At 30.1% G+C, this 18,650-nt stretch overlaps 6 protein-coding genes, 1 long non-coding RNA gene and 3 other non-coding genes across 18 annotated transcripts in view; 4 read left to right on the top strand and 6 right to left on the bottom strand.

Annotated features, from left to right (window-relative positions):
• Positions 1 to 128: 128 nt before the first annotated feature.
• LOC126924167 (bromodomain-containing protein 8) lies at positions 129 to 4,240 on the bottom strand. 2 transcript variants are annotated; one of them, XM_050738361.1, is made up of 3 exons: positions 4,101 to 4,240; positions 795 to 3,790; positions 129 to 716 (listed from the first exon to the last, which is right to left on the bottom strand). In XM_050738361.1, exons 1-3 carry the CDS (start codon positions 4,117 to 4,119, stop codon positions 540 to 542), a joined length of 3,192 nt encoding a protein of 1,063 aa, XP_050594318.1. In that variant the 5' UTR covers positions 4,120 to 4,240; the 3' UTR covers positions 129 to 539. The 2 variants fall into 2 exon arrangements, with proteins under 2 accessions (XP_050594318.1, XP_050594319.1); XM_050738362.1 differs by having other exon boundaries at positions 795 to 3,583; positions 4,101 to 4,238.
• Positions 4,193 to 7,109, top strand: LOC126924184 (tetraspanin-33-like). 3 transcript variants are annotated; one of them, XM_050738416.1, is made up of 5 exons: positions 4,193 to 4,326; positions 4,830 to 5,033; positions 5,104 to 5,277; positions 5,361 to 5,492; positions 5,563 to 7,109. In XM_050738416.1, the coding sequence occupies exons 1-5, from the start codon at positions 4,249 to 4,251 to the stop codon at positions 5,797 to 5,799; spliced, it is 825 nt and encodes a 274-aa protein (XP_050594373.1). In that variant the 5' UTR covers positions 4,193 to 4,248; the 3' UTR covers positions 5,800 to 7,109. The 3 variants fall into 3 exon arrangements, with proteins under 3 accessions (XP_050594373.1, XP_050594372.1, XP_050594374.1); XM_050738415.1 differs by lacking the exon at positions 4,193 to 4,326 and adding an exon at positions 4,484 to 4,629; XM_050738417.1 differs by lacking the exon at positions 4,193 to 4,326 and adding an exon at positions 4,623 to 4,706.
• On the bottom strand, positions 6,983 to 8,356 carry LOC126924185 (AN1-type zinc finger protein 1-like). 2 transcript variants are annotated; one of them, XM_050738418.1, is made up of 3 exons: positions 8,208 to 8,356; positions 7,664 to 8,127; positions 6,983 to 7,593 (listed from the first exon to the last, which is right to left on the bottom strand). In XM_050738418.1, the coding sequence occupies exons 2-3, from the start codon at positions 8,087 to 8,089 to the stop codon at positions 7,213 to 7,215; spliced, it is 807 nt and encodes a 268-aa protein (XP_050594375.1). In that variant the 5' UTR covers positions 8,090 to 8,127; positions 8,208 to 8,356; the 3' UTR covers positions 6,983 to 7,212. The 2 variants fall into 2 exon arrangements, with proteins under 2 accessions (XP_050594375.1, XP_050594376.1); XM_050738419.1 differs by having other exon boundaries at positions 7,664 to 8,097; positions 8,208 to 8,354.
• Positions 8,357 to 8,721: 365 nt separating this feature from the next.
• The window catches only part of LOC126924195 (astakine-like), a 303,996-nt gene continuing 294,067 nt past the window's right edge, over positions 8,722 to 18,650 (bottom strand). Inside the window, exons 2-3 of one of the 2 annotated variants that reach the window (XM_050738442.1) lie at positions 9,409 to 9,566; positions 8,722 to 9,313 (exon numbers count right to left, since the gene is read on the bottom strand). In XM_050738442.1, coding sequence (XP_050594399.1) covers positions 9,087 to 9,313; positions 9,409 to 9,544 — 363 coding nt within the window. In that variant the 5' untranslated portion in view covers positions 9,545 to 9,566 and the 3' untranslated portion in view covers positions 8,722 to 9,086. Of the gene's footprint in view, positions 9,314 to 9,408; positions 9,584 to 18,650 lie in introns of those variants that run through there. The other variant, XM_050738441.1, reaches the window with a different exon arrangement.
• LOC126924175 (transmembrane protein 161B) lies at positions 11,048 to 14,957 on the top strand. Of its 3 annotated transcripts, none has more exons than XM_050738387.1 (12): positions 11,048 to 11,245; positions 11,332 to 11,801; positions 11,876 to 11,979; positions 12,053 to 12,308; positions 12,365 to 12,468; positions 12,550 to 12,765; positions 12,857 to 12,973; positions 13,032 to 13,172; positions 13,246 to 13,420; positions 14,161 to 14,257; positions 14,327 to 14,490; positions 14,562 to 14,957. In XM_050738387.1, the coding sequence occupies exons 2-12, from the start codon at positions 11,799 to 11,801 to the stop codon at positions 14,679 to 14,681; spliced, it is 1,497 nt and encodes a 498-aa protein (XP_050594344.1). In that variant the 5' UTR covers positions 11,048 to 11,245; positions 11,332 to 11,798; the 3' UTR covers positions 14,682 to 14,957. The 3 variants fall into 3 exon arrangements, with proteins under 3 accessions (XP_050594344.1, XP_050594345.1, XP_050594346.1); XM_050738389.1 differs by having other exon boundaries at positions 11,050 to 11,245; positions 12,389 to 12,468; XM_050738388.1 differs by having other exon boundaries at positions 11,048 to 11,801.
• On the top strand, positions 13,428 to 14,067 carry LOC126924210 (uncharacterized). Its single transcript, XR_007713454.1, has 2 exons — positions 13,428 to 13,620; positions 13,953 to 14,067. It is a non-coding gene; the product is annotated as an uncharacterized LOC126924210 (long non-coding RNA).
• LOC126924188 (uncharacterized) lies at positions 15,524 to 16,954 on the top strand. Of its 2 annotated transcripts, none has more exons than XM_050738427.1 (4): positions 15,524 to 15,769; positions 15,829 to 16,093; positions 16,165 to 16,472; positions 16,558 to 16,954. In XM_050738427.1, exons 1-4 carry the CDS (start codon positions 15,764 to 15,766, stop codon positions 16,687 to 16,689), a joined length of 711 nt encoding a protein of 236 aa, XP_050594384.1. In that variant the 5' UTR covers positions 15,524 to 15,763; the 3' UTR covers positions 16,690 to 16,954. The 2 variants fall into 2 exon arrangements, with proteins under 2 accessions (XP_050594384.1, XP_050594385.1); XM_050738428.1 differs by having other exon boundaries at positions 16,545 to 16,673.
• Trnat-agu (transfer RNA threonine (anticodon AGU)) lies at positions 17,066 to 17,139 on the bottom strand. The gene has a single exon. It is a non-coding gene; the product is annotated as a tRNA-Thr (tRNA).
• On the bottom strand, positions 17,412 to 17,493 carry Trnas-aga (transfer RNA serine (anticodon AGA)). The gene has a single exon. It is a non-coding gene; the product is annotated as a tRNA-Ser (tRNA).
• On the bottom strand, positions 18,193 to 18,264 carry Trnaw-cca (transfer RNA tryptophan (anticodon CCA)). The gene has a single exon. It is a non-coding gene; the product is annotated as a tRNA-Trp (tRNA).

Raw genomic sequence — 18,650 nt, 5'->3', positions numbered from 1 at the left:
AATGTTTAGAAGAGCCATTGGAAATAAATGGCAGGCTTTTTTTATTATGATAGAACAAATTGCATTATAAGCTATAATTTGGAATATTTATTTAATACATTTTTTGGTTTTTTAATATTAAGAGAAAGTTATGCTTTATAAAATGTCTTTATTATATCTTCCTTAAAATAAAAATGTTAAATTTTCTTTAAAATAATATATATATATATATATATTACAAATAATTATTTTTGTTATTCATTATACTATAGTACATAGTTGTAATAATGTTTTAAAAAATAAATTGAATGAACCTTGTAATTATTAATACAAAATCTATTTTCGCATTTTTTACTATAATTTAAAAATAATTCTAACAGACAGAATTTCAAATCACTGTATTTTTTTTCATGCATCTCAAACATCTTGTTTGTCCAGTATCATCCTTTAATGCTGATAGGATAAATTTATCATTTCTTTCATCCTTCCCAGTAAAGTTCTTTAGAACTTCAATGCGTATCACATTACACATATTTATATACATAAATATAAAAATGTCCTTAATCATTCTCTGATTTTCTACGTTTTTTTGAACGTGGACTGTCTGTATCATGAGGACTTGGAGTGATGTGACTTCTTTTTCTTTTTATACTACTTTCACTAGCGTCACTACTACTACTTGCTGCAGTTCTTGTTTCTCTCCTGAGTGTTCCCTCCCCTGTAACTTGTACTAATATCTAAGCAAAATTAAATAATGTTAGATTTCTTGAAAATAGTAATTATGCATAGAAAATAATATTATATTATATATTTACCTGCATATGTTGTAAACATTCTTCCTGCATTGAAACTGCCATTTTGTAAATAAATGTATCATGTTTATTATACATAATAGCATTTTGAAACATTAACATGACATCACGTTGAAAATGCATCGTAGATCTAATTGTTCCATTGTCTATATTTTTTTTAATAGTGGATAAGTCCATAGGTCTAAAGATAACTGAATGATATCCAGGTGCTTGATCTTCTGTAATAGGTCTCAAAAATACAGATGCATACTTATGTGTAGCAAGTCGATTATAAACCAACATGACTGCCTTCTTCCACGCCCTATAATCTGCACCTTCTCCAGTACCTTCATTTTCGGGTTCACTATCAATACAAACATTTTGTTTTTTTGAATAAGTTTTCATAGCACGTCCTCCACTTAACTTGCTTAATGATGATTCTTCTTCATCTAATTCAGCAGTATCTTCTCCAGCACTTATTATAGATTCTAGCTCTTTTTTTACATTTTGTTCAGTATCTATACCTTTTTTCTCTTCTTTCTCTTCTTTTATTTGAACGTCTTTTTGAACTTCTGATATTACAGAATTTTCCAATTGAATTTTTGTTTCCTCCTCGACTTTTGAGTCTTCATATGTATTTTCTTCTTTCTTTACAATGGAAATGTCAAACTCAGATTTAATAGGATCTGCAGGTTCTGTTTTTGAAGTTTCTATATCTTCTGGAGATACCAGTTGATCTTCCTTGACCTTGATTGACCAATCTTCCACAATTGCTGTTTCCTCTATTTCCTCTTCTTTTATTTCTATATCTTGCAGTATAGAGCTTGTTGTATCTTCCGAAGAATCTTTTGTATCTTCTTTTTTAAATTCATCTGTATAAATTTCCAATGTTTCTTCTGTTTGTTCCTCTTGAGATTTTTCTGGAGATTCTTCACTTACTTCTATAATAGTTTTTTCTTTGACTACAATTATAGGGTCTTCTTTGAATGATAGATCAATAGATTCTGTGCTCTCAATTGTATTTTCTATTATTTGTTCTTCTGTTATTTTCTTTTTATCATCAGAGCTACTTTCATCATCTTCTAAAATTAAACTAATATCTTGTGATTTTTCTGTATCCTCGGTACTAGGAAGATCATTTGTTACTTCAGATGAAACACTAACAACTTCTGCTGATGGAACATCTTGCTGTTCACCTGTAATTTTAGCAAGATGCATTTCTAATTGATCCAATTCCATATTGCCTTTGTTTTCTAACTCTTCAGAGGACACTCTTTGTAGTTTATTAGTAGGTGACTCTTTAATTTCTGGTACAATTACTTCAGTTTCTTCTTCTTCTTCAACTTCATCTTCTGCTATTTCTTCTATTAACTCTTTTGTAGGTATTTTCGAATCATTTTCTTCAGTTTCTACATTTGAAGTAGAATCCATAGTATCAAATTCCTCAATGATTTGTTTCTCTTCTATTGGAATATCTTTGCTATTTTCACCATCTTGAGTGTCTAATTCAGGAACAAGCTCTTCATTCAATGTTACTCTTTCATAACATGTACTTTCTTCAGATTTCACTTCTTCTGATGCACTTGGTATGGTTTCAGATACTTCCGCAACAATAACTTTATGTTCTTGTGGTTCAATAGCAACTGTACCTATAATTTCTGCAATATTTGATGTACTGGAATCAATTTCTTCAATAGCCATTTCACTTTCTGGTGAATTAGAAAGTGATACAACTTCATCTACATCTCTGGGTTCTGGCCGTTCTGTTACCACTGGTACTTCTTGAATTTGAGGTACAGTAAGGGTATTAATTGTTGATGTAGTTGTATCTATAGTTTGTGGACTACCAGTAATTTCTTCTTTTATCAACTCTTCTATATCTCCAATAATTTCATTGATTTCATCTTTGTCTATTACATCTGCCATTATATCTTTACGTATTACATCATCTATATGATCTATAATCTGTACCATACTTTCTGTGGATGGCATATTTGGAGTGCTAATTGTAAGAGGCTGAGCAGATACAGATGTTTCATTTTGTATTGTAACTTGATGCATAGGTTGAGGTTGAAGACTGTGAACTTCAGTAGGATTTTGTTGAGACACCATACTTGGAGTTGATTGTAAATTAGGTAGAGGGCCCCTGTGTGCATTAGCAGGCATTTCTAATAACATAGATAAGGTTGGTGCACCAACTGATGGTCTTTCTGATGATATATTTGAAATTGCAGAAGTAACTAACTGGTGCAATTGTGGAGATACATTTTGTGTCAATTGAGAATTTGGTACTTTAGGACTAGAACTAAGTAGGCTTGTGATTGTAGGAGAGCTTACTTGTGCTGTAGTAGTCGTGGTTTGAGTTTGTGTTGTTGGACTTGGTGATTTTAGTAGACTTGTTAACAATGGTGACCTTCCCCCCCTAGCTTTCTTTTCATCTTCATCTGTATTTTCTATTGTTTCTTGAATTTCCATTGTATTTTCAGTAGATTTACGTTGAATTATAGTAGTTCCTGTTTGTGATGAATTTAATTCTTGCTTCTGTTGTCGTTTTGCTAACCATGCAGAATGTGCTCTTGCTTTTTGTTCTTGTTCCCGTTCTTCTTGTTCCATTGCAAGCCACATTTTTTGTAACTTGTCCTCTGATATTGATCCAGATTTTAACATATTAATTTCAGCTTTAAGCTGTTGGTATTCATCCCTTTGAAAAGCTAATATTTGCCCTAATTCAACCATCCTTTCTTGCGTTAACCTTCTAACTATTGATTCACCAGTAGTTTCTCCACTTTCCCTTTTCTTCCTCTTGGGGGTATCTGCATTTTCCAATAAATGTGCATATTGAATGGCACAAGATTTTTGAGAAAACCAATCAGGTGGTCTTAATGTTTCTTTTTCAACAAATGCTTTTAATGATCGTGATACACTCATCCAATTTTGATCTCCTGATTTCAATACACTAGAAGCTAAACATAATTGTTCACGAGTACTCCAAGTATCATATGATTTTTTTAATTTTAATCCTGCAAATATTATAATATCTAATAAATTAAATTTTATGTAATCGACACTTTCAATACTATTGTAAGCATGTAATATTTATGTTTTCAAGTATTAATTGGTTGTTTACATTATATAGATTAAGAAGCAACGATTTATTTTTTATGTAATCATATAAAAGTAAATAGTAATATATTACATCATTTATCATTATGATAAAATATTTATAATGTGACACTACCTAACCTATTATTAATTAAATATAAAAGTATGTATTAATATAATCCTGTTAACCTCCAAACTATGAACTATAGTACACAATAACAAACTTACTGTCTTGCACTGACGTCATATTTTTTAAAGCGAGTATCTTATATTTTCGAATACGTATAGTATAAATATCGAAAATTTCTAAACAATTCAAACATTAGAAATTTTGTCTCGTTTAGAATTTTTTACGTTTGATATTTTATACGTGGAAATGTGGAATGCGCGGGCAGCTGATTTTAAACTTGGATGCGAGGAATACGAGAAACAGAAGTGTAATGGCGGATGCAAAGTAAGCTGTCAAAGTATGGTGCATTCTACTTTTTCTTTTCATGAACGATTAAATATAGTTCATCGAAGATTAAGTAAGAAGGTAGCAAATATGCGTTAAATAAGTGAAATTATGAAATAAGTAACGCAATTTATGTAATTTGTATATATAACTAAAAGTGAGAATTTCTTGTATATACCAATTAATAACTCTTAAAACAATTTCTACTTTACCATGATGAATAATCGGCGGCGAACAAATAACTTCACTTATGTTAGTTCTTGTGTGAAGTACATGATATTTATGCTCAATTTTGTTTTTTGGGTTAGTAAATGTTTTATATTTCTCATATAGAATATAATATAAGCAATTCAGCATATTCAATAGAATATAAGCAGACAGTAAGCAGAAAATTATGTATTACACGTATTTGTTATTTATAGATAAATCTTAAGAAAAAATCTTATTGTATGTAGAGAAATCTTATGAGAATGAAATTTTAAATGTTTTATTTTGTTGTACAGTTATTTGGAGGACTTTTAATTGGAGTAGGTTTATATGCATTTGTGGATAAATGGCAAGCAACTGGTTCCGTTAGAGTAGAAAATGTATATGATGTGATCCTTAATATTTCACTTGTGATGGTTATCGCTGGAGGAGTAGTCTTTGTTGTTAGTTTTGCAGGATGTGTTGGAGCATTACGCGAAAATACTTGTCTTCTTAAATTTGTTAGTATTATCAAATATATCGTTATATTAAGCAGTTTATTAACACACAAGTAATACTTATTTATTGCAGTATTCACTATGTCTATTGGTATTCTTCTTGCTTGAAATGGGCATTGCAATTGTTGGTTTTGTATTCCCACATACATTGCAATCATTATTGGAGGAGTCGTTTACAGATAAAATCATACAAACATATAGGGAAGATCCTGATCTACAAAATTTTATTGATTTTGGGCAACAAAAAGTAAAGATTCTCATAAACAAACATTTATTAAGGTATATTATTATAATTAATAATATTTTAAAAATCTATATTTTCATGAACAGTTTAGATGTTGTGGTTTAAGTCAAGAAGGATACTTGGATTGGGGAAAGAATGAATATTTTAATTGCTCCAGTCCTAGTGTTGAACGTTGTGGTGCACCATTTTCATGTTGCATTAATGCTACAGACATATCAGTAAGTACATATTTTTTACATTTTGTTAATGAGAACATATTGGAATTTAAAACATTATTGAAATGTTTAGAGTGGTCTTGTGAATATAATGTGTGGCTATAAAGTGCAAATGTTACCAGTATCTGAAGCAGGCAAGAAAGTATGGACTAGTGGTTGCATTGAAATTGTACGAAGTTGGGCAGAACGCAATTTGTACACAATAGCTGGTATTGCTTTAGGTATAGCTCTTAGTCAACTTTTTGTCATTTATCTTGCCAAGACATTGGAAGGTCAAATTGAATTGCAAAAGTCTCGTTGGCATTCCTGAGCTTGACTTCAGGCCACCTACCGCTATCAGATTCATTCTCCTCCCAGCAGGCAGGTGGCCAGTGGCCGAATAAGAGGCCAAGACAATGAAACAAATGTAAATGTCCGGATGACTCTACTTGTTCTTTTTGCAATCTCTTTATACATACTTTGTATTCTTTCTTTGATCAGATTTATACTTTACTTAAAAAACTATATTCGTGTATATTTAATCAACGACTAGCTTTTATTTTCTTTTATATATTATTCTATTTTTATAACTATTTCCTTTTAACTCCATTACTAACTTATCTTATATCTTTATCGAATCTATCGAATCGATAAATTGTTAAGTGATAATTATATATTTTCTTTCTCGAAATTTTATATAACTTGCATAATCATAGGCTGGTTACTTTTGAAGTACAGTAATTCAACCTAAAGTAGGATATCTGAAAGTGAATATTATTCAGTTTACACATTTAGTTACATATAAAATTTGTTGCAAAACTTATTCACATATGAAGAATTTTTAATTGACATAAGATTAATTAAATTAATACTATTAATCACGTATAAGACAGAGTTGATTGTATAAAAATATTAATTCTTTCGTTATACATAATTTATTATATATATATGTATCTACAATACAAAATTTCATATGTTGGTAATTTTTGCATCAAAACTTTAAACCATTATTCGCACATTATATGTAATAATATTATAAGTATTAAAAATATCAAGCCTTTAAATATCCTACGAAAGACTTACATTAAATAGTTTAAGAAGTAGATTCAATTCATAAGAGATTCATGATTTTTATATTAATATTTTTTTTATATATTTACATAATTATTTGTGAAAAATTTCACCGTGTGTGTCACTACATGAAACTTTTATAATTTCATAACGTATCAATTACTCAATTCGCCAAAATGTAATAAAATAATGATACGGTTAAAACACGCACATGGTTAAAAATATTATTCAATATTTTTCTTGCTATCTATATTTATCTTTTTTAACATTTATATAAGCATATTACAAGATATTAGTAAGTATATAGTTGTTTCTAAATCGATATTGTTGATTCTTTTATTATGCTATATTAGTGTAATTGAAGTAAGTCAAAAAAGGAAAGAACGTCCAGTGCCAAAGTCAAAGTATCATCATTGTTTTATTTGAAACAAACTTGACAATAATCTGGTGTAAATGATTTGTTTATTAAGTACATACATAGTACATCTGTGTGTCTTTTTATCAAGAGTAAATGTAAAACTGATATATATAAAACCATCTAGTTTGTAATAAACAAATATTATTCTAAAACTGTGTTCTTACCACTATCAATAAATTGTTGTATACTTATAAATCATATTTTAAGAATGTATAGACCAAAAGGAAAGAAATTGTTATTACTTTTTGTAAATATTTATTTATATAAAGTAGTATCTACAAACATACTATCTGAATATTCTAAAATAACACTTTGTCCATCTGTAAGTTCCGAATTTTCAAGCAATTTTATTAATGGTGTATCCATTTCATTACATATTTGTGTGCCAGTTATATGATGAAATAATTGCAGTTTAGATGCTCCTGCTACATTATTATTGTTGGATACTTTTAATATATCAGCTATTGAATCTATAGCTTTTCCAATTGTCCAGTTCATGTTCACATAAATACCTTTAGATGGTCCTATATGTTTGTTAGATATTGTAGTTGGGGGATATACAAGAAAATAACATCTTTCATTTACTGGTACATTTTTTGAACCAACAGCAGAACCCTTTACACGCATAAGTCTTACCTAATTAAATAATAATTAAATATACAAATATGTAATATCTTTTGTTAACTATTTAAATGATATAACATACTTTATTGGCCATTGTAGTATTTTTGGATTTCTTCAAAGTATCTGAAATTTCTTGATCTACTATAGCTTTTGCTTCAGCAAATTGTTTTTTTGGAATTTGCCATTTTTTCAACTTTGTTGTTTTTTCTTCATTAGTATATTCCAAGCAGCCATGATATCTATGTTGTAGACAAAAGTGTTTCTTACATTTGATGCATTGCATTTCGATGGGTGAAGTTTCTTTGCACGATTCATCTGAACATGTATAATTTGGTGCCCTTATTTTGGTGTATGTGATCTTATCTTTCAAACCTAGACACTTATGAGAACCTATATGAAAATGCTCCTTGCAAAATAAGTCATGGCAATGATTGCATTCAAATGGTAAAAAATTTAATTGTTTGCAATCTTTGATTGAACATCTCTCCCCAACATTTGGAAACTCCATTTTTAAATCTATAATACAAGAAACGTACAATACGTACACTATAGCAGAAAAATAATTTAAATAAATTATTAGTGTGTTACTTGTGTCCAGTCGTTATATGTATATAATAAGTTATTACCTATATTTAATTATGAGACGGCGTTGGTGAATGTAAATGGTTCTCACTGAGAGTTCCTAAAGCTAGATTATTCCACTTTTGTTCTAATTCCTTTAGTGTCATATGAGAATCACCGTTGTCACTTTCAGGATCAGGTAATTCTTGATTTGGCACTACAATATCGTCAATAGGCAAACGTTCTTTATGCCAGATCTCGTCAATCAAATCTAATAATCTACCATCTCTGCACACTTGACTGTCCATAACGCAAAATATAATATTTTTTCAATATTTTCTTCTATTTATATAAAAACAAAGTAACAAAATAATATATTCGATTATCAATTATAATAAATTTAATAACATTGAAAAATCTTTGTCACTGTCATAACGTAATAAAGATAGCCAACCCTATGTCTAAGATCGTACACTAAATGTTGCTATCGTCTGCTACCGTCGATTAAGAAGATTTCACGATCAAGAAATAAGTAGTATTATCAGAGAGGATATTCCTCTCTGGTATTATGTATCAAAATTTACTAAAATGCATACATATTTTATTTTTATTCAACATTCTTACATTAAGGTACTTAAAACAATTTTAGTTGTACTAATAATACTATTATTTAAATTGTTTAAAATTATTTTTTTTATGATTACACTTATTAAAGAAATGTCAAATTATCAATAAGTTTTAATTAGAAAAATAATTTAGTCCTTTGGTACATAATTTAATTATACAATTTATGACAATCTACGAGTCGGGTTTTCCCATAATTTGGTTGTTTGTTATCACCATTCACTATAGTCAACTCTTTGCTGTCATTCTTCATAATAAACGATTGCATATTTCCTTTTAGTTTTGTATTAGCCATCTTGTTTTTCATTTTCATCGGATAATCAATTTGGATCACGTTTTTCGCTTAATTTGTTGCAAACACCTTCTTTGATATCGCACGATAGTCCGTCGGCGCAAGGACAAAAGATGTAATAGACATCCTTTAATGTCAATTCAGAACCATCTGGATATCCAAGGGTCACGTTAAGCGTTGAAACGTTACCTGGTCTACAAACTTCTCCCTCTTTTTGCATAGCTTTACATTGTGGTAAACTATACCTCATTGGCCCTAGAATTACACGTTGATCACTAACATTCCTTTTTCTTAAACTAATAATTACCTTTGATTAGTTTATTAACATCTTATTGAAAAGCAATAAATACCTATGGTACAACAATAGCCTGGTTGACACTCTGCATTGCTCTGACAACGTATATAATCCGATTTATCAGCTTGCGCGTTGCAGGGACATGTCAATGCGAATAAAAAAACAGAAATCACAAAAATTGGCGTCATCATTGTTATTTTTGCTCGCTGACTCCTGCAACGAAAACGCATTTCCTTTTTTTTTTATTATTCACAATAATTTCAATATTATATACAAGCCACATATAATTTAATAAAAATAATTATCTGTAGGATCGACCGTACCTATTATTTTAACGCGATATCTTTTTTCATTCTTCATGCACGATTTAATTTTACAATTTTAGATATTGTTTTGAATAATATATCTTAGGAAGTTACGGAAATAACGTTACATAGGATTGTCTTATATGGAGCTATCTTTGTCAGAATTTCACGATTAGTCACGATAGTCACGCGTTGATCGTAAAGTTAAAATATAGATAGAGGATGCAGTATTCAAAACTGTATTTAATACTTGTCTTAAATTCGATGTTCCAGAGATATCGCATTATGTTATTTGATTACCGCGACCTTCAACTTTCTTTCATTCGTGATAATATATCACTATAAATTACACAATTTCTGTGAATAGTGTAATAAACTAAATTGTTCACAGCTATCGTGATGTGTCAAGACTCGAAGCATGAAGTTGTGAATGATTTGAAATTAGAAATCAGAATAACAATGGAATTGGAATTCGTTAAATTGCACTCGAGACAATTAAAATATCGTACAAATATATCGGCAATATCGTAAAAATTTCATATAGAGTAAACAGTTACTACAAATACTACTGTACAAGAATTGTATACAATTATAATAGAAAATTTTAATAAGAAAATTAATTTAGTTAAATAGTTGTGTTTAAAATTTCAGTGGATCACAGTGTTTTTACAAAAGTAGTGGACAAAGCAGCAATGAACAAAGTATTTTTTACAAACTTCAAAGATAGCGAGTCTATAGTGTTACGTTTACGAATACAATCATTCGTAATCACGTTTAATTAATCTAAAATACTTTTTAATCGCGAACACCAGTTTTTCCTGTTCGCTTTCCTCCTCTTTCGTTTAAAGAAAGAATTGAAAATATTATAAAACTGTATGTAAGTACATATGCGCAAACACTTACGAATCTTGTACGCAGTCTGCAGTCGGCAAACACTTGTTCACATTTGATCGCACAAATCGATGGTCTCTCTTTATATCAGCAGCTTCTCCGCTTCTTTTATTCCTCCAAACGAACGGTTCGCGCGTATTTTTGATCTAAATAAGACTTCCGTTTGACGCGCCCCTACATGTGTCAAATTAATTGCATTATACTGTGAAAATGTATTTTTAAAAGTAATTGTGTGATACAGAGTATTTTATTTTAATATAAAAAAACGGTAACTTATCGATCAAAGTAATTCGACATCGTAAAAAAATACGCAATACGTAATTAATTTCTGCGATCTTCTTTTAATAAATTTAATGCGATATGAATCATATAATCGACGTATGTAAATGATAAATTCAACAAAAGATCGTCTATTTATAATTATGTTATTACGTAATCAATTGAATGGAAATTCCAAGACGTAAGATCGCATCAGTTCCTGAAAACATACGTAGATCGATAATTGATGGTGTTATTGTTTCGCATTAATACGATGATGTCGATCAGCAAAAGTGCATAAATATTGACAATGTACCATTGACATTTGCTAAAAAAAGATCAAGTTTCGTAAAAAAATATACAAAATTGATCATTCAATTAGCGTTTAATTTGATGTTTTTTAGTTAAATAGAGATACGTGAAATATGTCAGGTACTTGTACGTAAAATTGTTATTTGTACATTGGTATTTATACATAAAACTGCTATTAAGTATTTCCTCATTTTTGATTACTCATTTTCTAGTTTATGTTATCGTGGGACCAGCATTTCCTCCAAACAATTTACATAATTCGTGTTCACCTGCGGGTATTAGTGATTGCACAAGTTCGATTCGGTCCTGACCGATTTGGTAACGTTAATATATTTCGGTGCTCCTCCGCTAGATGTTCTTACTACCGTCGAACACAGACCAAACTGTCCCTTTCTATAGATAGAATAGGTGAAGCTGGAAATAACCTCATATCATATGCAAGGGATTATGATGTTTTCGGTTTTTTGGGGTTACAACTATTTATAAAATGAACTATTCCATTATGTGCCATTTAAAATGGTCGAGTGCACATTAACCTCGTTAAACATAAGATAATTCATTGCTGTGTCTTTCAGCATTAATTAACAATTTACCAAGAAATTGCAAATTCCGTGATGGAACAAATACTTTTGTGAGATCGGTGATTCCACCTTTATTTTCAATTTTCTTCTATTCAATCATGGTAATTTATATGTAATTATACAACATTTAAGAAATATGTAAAGATTTTATATTCAAAATAATTGAATGTTTTAGGCTCTCTTAGGTGCTCAATTAGTTATAACACTGATTATGGTCAGTGTTATCCAAAAAGTAACTCCACATTTTTCTTTGGCAAGATGGATTTTATGTTCTACTGGGTAATTCTTTAAATAATGAGAATATTGACTATATATGATATCTAGAATTAACGAAAGATATTATAACTAATAGGTTGACACGTTACTTGTATCCAACTGATCAACAGCTTAGAACTCTTGCTGGTGTGCCTAAAGAGAAACCCAAGAAAGGTAAACATACTGAGAATGGGAAGGTTGGAGATGTTTTTCATGTTCCTAGAAATTTGGATATCACCCTTGAGAGTGCTAAGATAACTATGTTAGATGTAGTGCATTTAAAATATTATACAGAGTGTCAGTGGTTATTGGACTTTTCTATCTATGCTACTGCAGTTTATATCATGACAGAGGTTGGTAATTATACCTTCTTTTCCTCCATACCTGTATTTCCATTGATAATTTGTAGTTGTATTTATTTGCCATTTCACAGATATATAATTATTTATATCCAATCAAAGATGAAATTAATCTAAGCATGCTTTGGTGCTCACTAGTTCTGGGTTTTGCATTGTATCCTTTTTATAGTTGATTTATATTATTATAATAGCACATAGATCTCTTCAAAAAGTATGTTCCTTATTTAATATTTAGTAAAGTGTTACTTTCTCTTTGGGTGCAATACTTTAAGGGAGAGGAGAGTATAGGTGAAAGGTCTACATGTATTGTAACTGGATTTGCTTATCTTCTCATAGCTATGATGGTTCTTATTGTTGATGAAAACAACCTTGAAATTGGATTGGATAAAGCTTATGCAAGTTTCAATCATAGCGCATCTCTTTTTCTAGATAATCAAGGTCTTTCTTCTACGTAAGTTTATAAAATTCATGCATGAATGTTTGTAAATTATCGTATTTTTATTTTATTCAAATAAAGTCATGAAATAACTTTTCTTTCATAGAGGGCCAGCATCAAAAATTGTACTAAAGTTCTTCCTTGCTTTGTGGTGTGGTTTACTTGGTTCTTTGTTTACTTTCCCAGGATTAAGAGTGTCAAGAATGCATTGGGATGCATTGAGGTATTAAAATTAAATAAATCTTTAAATTATGCAATTTAAGAAAAATTATATATTTCAGATATTATAAAGATCAAAGGTTGTTGCTGTTAATAGCAAACATCAGTTATGCTTCTCCACTTTTATTAGTAAGTTTATGGATTAAGCCTGTAAGCAGAGATTACCTTACAGTCAGAATATTTAGTGGTATGAATGGGCCATTGTAAGTTAAGAAATAATGATTACTACAATACACTTATCCATACAAGTTTCTCTTTCTAGATGTATTTTTGCAGGATGACAACTTCGGCTTTTGAGAGTATGAGATTAATTGCAATTATTGTTGCAGTTTTGTTAAAATTTGTATTAATGCCAATGTACTTGCAATCATATCTCAATTTAGCTATGCAACGGTTAGAGAATCAAAAGAAAGAAGCTGGTAGAATTACAAATGTTGATTTGCAGAAAAAGGTATCAAAATTAAGTGATATATAATATTAACACTTAGCCAACCGTGCACGCTACAGTGAGGTACACATTTTCCACCGTGTTCGTACAAGCCAACCTATACACTGTCCACCGCACATTTTTCCAAGTATGGAGGACTAATATTCACTACTTAAAAAACAAAGAAGTCTAAAAATTACTTAAATGGTCCATTATATTTTACGGTAATGATTTTATTTAACGATTTCATATATTGTTTATACAAAACATCAAATTAATAATATATATTAAAAGTATAAAAAAAAATATAGGTAAAATTAAAAACATTAAAGATGAGTAAAGATAAATAACACGAATTGAACGTGAAATTAAAAATTCATAATATATTTTAATTTTTTTTTTACAATGTGGTGTCGTTCGATTATAACTCTATTTAGTTATAACTGATAGTGTAACTTTTTAATTAATTTTAACACCACTAAATTGGTGTATTTTATTATATACTGTACTTTATAAAAGCAGAAAAAGTGGTGCAATTAATTGGGGACAATTCCAGGTAAATAATAACAGATAATAACAAAAAAAAAAAAAAAAAGAAAAAGGAAAACGTGTTACAAAAGTCAAAAAGGGAAATCTCTCCGTTCGGTCACGCAGCGATGTACTTTACAGGGGGGAGATCTACTTATTCGGTTGGCTAAGTATTAAGTAAGAGAAAATATAATTGATTACTCGATACGAAATACCTTTCTTATATTTAATTTCAGATTGCGGCGGTATTCTACTATTTGTGCGTTGTGGCTTTGCAGTTTATTGTTCCGATAATCATATGTTTATTTTTTACATTCATGTATAAAACTCTAGGTAATATAGATATCACTAGAATATTATATTAATTGCAATTATGATTTTCTAATTACTTTTATATATCAGGTGGTTATACATGGGAAGGGATTTTAAAAGGACCATCACTTGAAGAATGTCCAGCTGATGAGCCACCAAAATCTTTATCAAACATAATGAATGCCCATGATAATGAAAAAACTGTTGCGCAAACGGCGCAGGATTTTCAACTTGCTCTGAGTTCCTTAAAGCAGGTAACAGTTGCAATGTAGTTCTTGTGTTAATAATGTTAATATGTATACTAAGAATATTTTTTATACAACAGATATTCACTGTGGATGTGTATAGAGGGTTATTAGGTTTAGCAACATGGTGGAGTTGTTTTGCATTGTTTGCAACTACCGCTATGGGTATGTTTTATCAATCATACTTCTCTAATATGTAAAACAAATCTATAGCAGGCAGCATTTGTTGTCACTTCGCACAAATTTATATCGTTAGTTGGTTTATCAATACTAAGACCATTGGATTATTTAACAAATGTATCTTAAACATGACTTATTTTGAAAATTGTACCTACATTAAGGTACGCACAATACTGGCTGTCTAATGCAAATGTTAATGCTAATTTAAAAAATTTTATAATATGCATAGCAATAAAAATCTTACAATTATAATATGTATAAATGCTATATCGAAATTATAAAATTTAAGATAACTACGTCTTTGCATTGCGATCTTTTTATTGGATACTGTATATAATATATAATATTTATATAAAAATTTAGAACATTTTATCATACTAAGTATTGCAAATTTAAAAAAATGAAAAGGAATTTAAAAGTGTTTTACAATTAAAAATAAGTGAGGCTTCCGAATAAGTACGAGACATAAATGAATTGAATCACTGCCAGTAAAATAACCTATTTAATATTCGACGAACGACTAACTGATTACAATTAATAAATCGTTTGCGTATCAGTTCGTTAGGCTAGATGAAAGTAACTTTCATCAATAATGTTACGATCATAAGCGGATCAAACAGAAATATTTTACTGCCTTGTACGTATTCGCTTTAATAGTATTTAATTAAAATTTTGTATATATTTCTGTACAAAGTGCTCATTAAAATTTTATGTACAAGAATTGATAATTTTATCGTCGATGTTTTGTGATCTCTAATGACCATTAGATAAATTTGAACAAAGTTTTTCTTCCTGTCTCTTTTGTTCTTTACAAACCTAATTATTATATACTGCATGAAATCACTATGTTCTATAAAAGGGAAAACTATATCGAATAATTGTTATTCATGGACTGTGCCATCTCGGTATTTTGGAGAAAGTGTGATTCAACGTATTCAAAATGTGCCGATGCTATGCTACTCACGTATCAACCAGGCTGCTTCCGCGATATATAACTCCCCACAGAGTATCTTAGCGTCAGAATAGCTGCTTGATTTTCGTCAGTGATAATACTATCGTTTATTCTAGTGAAAAACTTTGAAAGTTCTTATAAAACTACAAAATGTTGGTAAGTACCGCTATGTTACTATTTTCATTGTATGTTTTAATAAAAGTTATTATTTTCAGAAATACGTAGTACTTTCTTATATTATGCTTCTTTCGGTATATGCCGAACCACCCATTCAAGGTGTAAAACCAACAAATGTACTTGGCACTTCTGATCAGCATGCATCTTTCAGCTTTATCAGACCGGGTTTAACACAAACAGCCTTCGCTTTTAGTGGCCCTAGTTCTCATCAATCGTTTAGTTCCAGTATTGGAAATCCTCATTTAGCACAGAGGGTTCTTCCAAATGTTGCTAATGCACTTGCTTACAAAAATCCTGGCTTAGGTTTGTAGCACATTCAAAATATTAGATACTTTTAGGAACTAGTTGTAACTGGCATACATTTATCATATCAGGTGTATTTCCGGTTGGTCCTGTCACACATGGTTATGCAACTGCACCAGTTGCACCCACTTTTGTTTCTCCTGCACCTGCACCGCTACACTATCAAACCTCAGTTGATCCAACTTCTGCACTAGCTTATTATCAACAGTTACAGCAATATCAGCAAGCTCAGTTACATGGTTATCCTGCACCTAATGCGTATCAAGCACAATTAGCGCAATTAATTGCATTACGGCAAGCTCAAGCTCAAGCTCAAGCTCAAGCACAAGCACAAGCACAAGTTCAAGTTCAAGAACATGTGCAAGCACAAGCACAACAAGTAAGAATGATATGCTAAAGCTACATCGAGTCTTACATTGTATAAAATTTAAATATGATTTTTGTTTAATAGTAATCATCTACAGGTACCTGAACAGATTCAGTTGCAACAAGAACAACAACACCAAGCTCAGAATTTATTAGGAATTTCTTATTCCGCAGCACCTTCAGTAGCTCGGGTAAAAGTTTCCGGAAATGGCTATAAATTCGATTTCTAAGATATATAAAATTTCATTTCATATTAGTCGAATTACGTGAATTGAAGTAACTTGAAACATTTCTTTAAGTTTCTATAGTCTTCCTTATTAGCTATTTAATTTCAAGTTGCTTAATTCATATAACTTAATTACTCTGCATAAGGCTTAAGTGCATTGTATGATAAAGATTCCATATTTTATATCTTCATATTTTATTTATTTATTTACAGTGCAAATATGAACATTTTTGTATGTTACAGCAACTAAATAAATTGATCTGAAAATATTCATATCATTTTTATTCCCTGTCCTTTATCTTATTAATCTTATATAGATCTTATGTATTTTATAGAATTATAATAATTTCATTGAATCGCAAAAGAAAAATTAAACGCAAAGGCCCCGGGGGGATTCGAACCCCCGATCTCCTGTTTACTAGACAGGCGCTTTAACCAGCTAAGCCACGGCGCCACGGTTGATGGAATTTCTATCATAAACAGTGATCTCGTTTCTTTTTTAATACAATGAAATATATTTCCATATTGTTTTCTACGAATTATATTTTCCGCTTAAATGTAGGAATATAATAAAATTATAATATAAATAGAAAAAGCATAACAAAATAATATCATGTCACGTTTAGATATAAAATTTACATAGAAAGAGCTCATTTTTATTATTTGTTATTATCATATTTAATTTCATGCAAAAGCAAAAGAGTACTCTTTTTTGTACAATTACAACGCAGTCGGTAGGACTCGAACCTACGCTCCCAGAGGGAATCTGATTTCTAGTCAGACGCCTTAACCACTCGGCCACGACTGCTTGAATTTAAACTTATTATATTGCAAAAATCAACATTCAGGATTCAAAATTAAATTTTTCTTCTTTTTTTTTTAAATTTTTCTTTTAAAAAGTAAGAGATATACGCTTTACAAAGCACTATATTTAGTACGTATAATTACAACTATGCTTCCTAATGCTATTTTAAGACGCTCAGCTAATCTTTGACTGTAATACGATACACTCCATTCTCCACCATGAGAAAGAATGACTTTACTACAAAAATGTTTTTGGTATCGTAAATTCCTTCGACGTTCTTTGTCTGTTATTCTGTCTTTCTCTTCTAGAATACTTTATGGTAGCGAATACTTACCAGATGTCTTCGGAAAAGCATAAATATGCGAAACAGCATGGACAGTCAGATTAGTTTTAGTTAGACAGTTTTTAGACAGTTTTATAACGAGTCTCATAACAATAACCAGATTCCGGATACTTGAAAGCATCGGTTGAGATTTGGAAAATGAAATAACGCGACGCATGGTTCTCTTTTGGGACATTGCCTTCAGTCGTGCGCGGACTTGAAGGGCCGAAGACTACCGTCGACGAAGAATATTGTAAAATTAATTCTATATAAAAGCAAAATATATCGTACTTTTTTTACAACACTAAAATTTGTTTAAATATTGTTAATAATATAAATATAATTATTGTATTACAATTGCTAAAAAATGAAAAAATCCTTGACCCCGACGTGATTTGAACACGCAACCTTCTGATCTGGAGTCAGACGCGCTACCGTTGCGCCACGGAGTCGTTGGTGTCATCGATTGCTTCAATACATAATACAATGGGTTATCTTTTATGATATATATACAGAACATTGAATTTTCATATAAAATTGATATAGAAATATAAATGAAATTGAATACGTCATTTTTGAACAATTAATATTGCATATGATATAATAATTTATTTATTTATATGTATCATGCATTAAATAGAATATGATCTACTATGCACGTTTTGTACAGAACAAATTTGAAGATCATTAATTAAAACATGAATGAAAGCATGAAAACGAAACATGGGAACGAAATATAGTTTTTCTTATATATTTATGAAAAAGAACAAATTCTGTTGAAAATATCTTCAAACAACTCAACCGTTTCTGATGTCGTCTTCTTATATGCACATATTAA

This window comes from Bombus affinis, chromosome 14 (assembly GCF_024516045.1).
Source record: "Bombus affinis isolate iyBomAffi1 chromosome 14, iyBomAffi1.2, whole genome shotgun sequence".
Lineage (NCBI taxonomy): Eukaryota > Metazoa > Arthropoda > Insecta > Hymenoptera > Apidae > Bombus > Bombus affinis.
The sequence above is the reverse complement of the archived record's forward strand: the minus strand, read 5'-3'. Positions and strand labels throughout refer to the sequence as shown.

Coding starts and splice junctions, on each gene's coding strand:
- LOC126924184 (XM_050738415.1), top strand. CDS start 4,540: ATGATGAATAATCGGCGGCGAACAAATAACTTCACTTATGTTAGTTCT. Junction 4,630..4,829: donor TGCTCAATTTTGTTTTTTGG/GTTAGTAAATGT, acceptor TTTGTTGTACAG/TTATTTGGAGGACTTTTAAT. Junction 5,493..5,562: donor TTAATGCTACAGACATATCA/GTAAGTACATAT, acceptor TGAAATGTTTAG/AGTGGTCTTGTGAATATAAT.
- LOC126924167 (XM_050738361.1), bottom strand. Junction 717..794: donor AATGTTTACAACATATGCAG/GTAAATATATAA, acceptor AATTTTGCTTAG/ATATTAGTACAAGTTACAGG.
- LOC126924188 (XM_050738427.1), top strand. Junction 16,094..16,164: donor TTACAAAAATCCTGGCTTAG/GTTTGTAGCACA, acceptor TTATCATATCAG/GTGTATTTCCGGTTGGTCCT. Junction 16,473..16,557: donor TGCAAGCACAAGCACAACAA/GTAAGAATGATA, acceptor AATCATCTACAG/GTACCTGAACAGATTCAGTT.
- LOC126924185 (XM_050738418.1), bottom strand. CDS start 8,089: ATGGAGTTTCCAAATGTTGGGGAGAGATGTTCAATCAAAGATTGCAAA. Junction 7,594..7,663: donor ATACTACAATGGCCAATAAA/GTATGTTATATC, acceptor TTATTTAATTAG/GTAAGACTTATGCGTGTAAA.
- LOC126924175 (XM_050738387.1), top strand. Junction 12,469..12,549: donor CTAGTTCTGGGTTTTGCATT/GTATCCTTTTTA, acceptor TTTAATATTTAG/TAAAGTGTTACTTTCTCTTT. Junction 12,766..12,856: donor AATCAAGGTCTTTCTTCTAC/GTAAGTTTATAA, acceptor TTTCTTTCATAG/AGGGCCAGCATCAAAAATTG.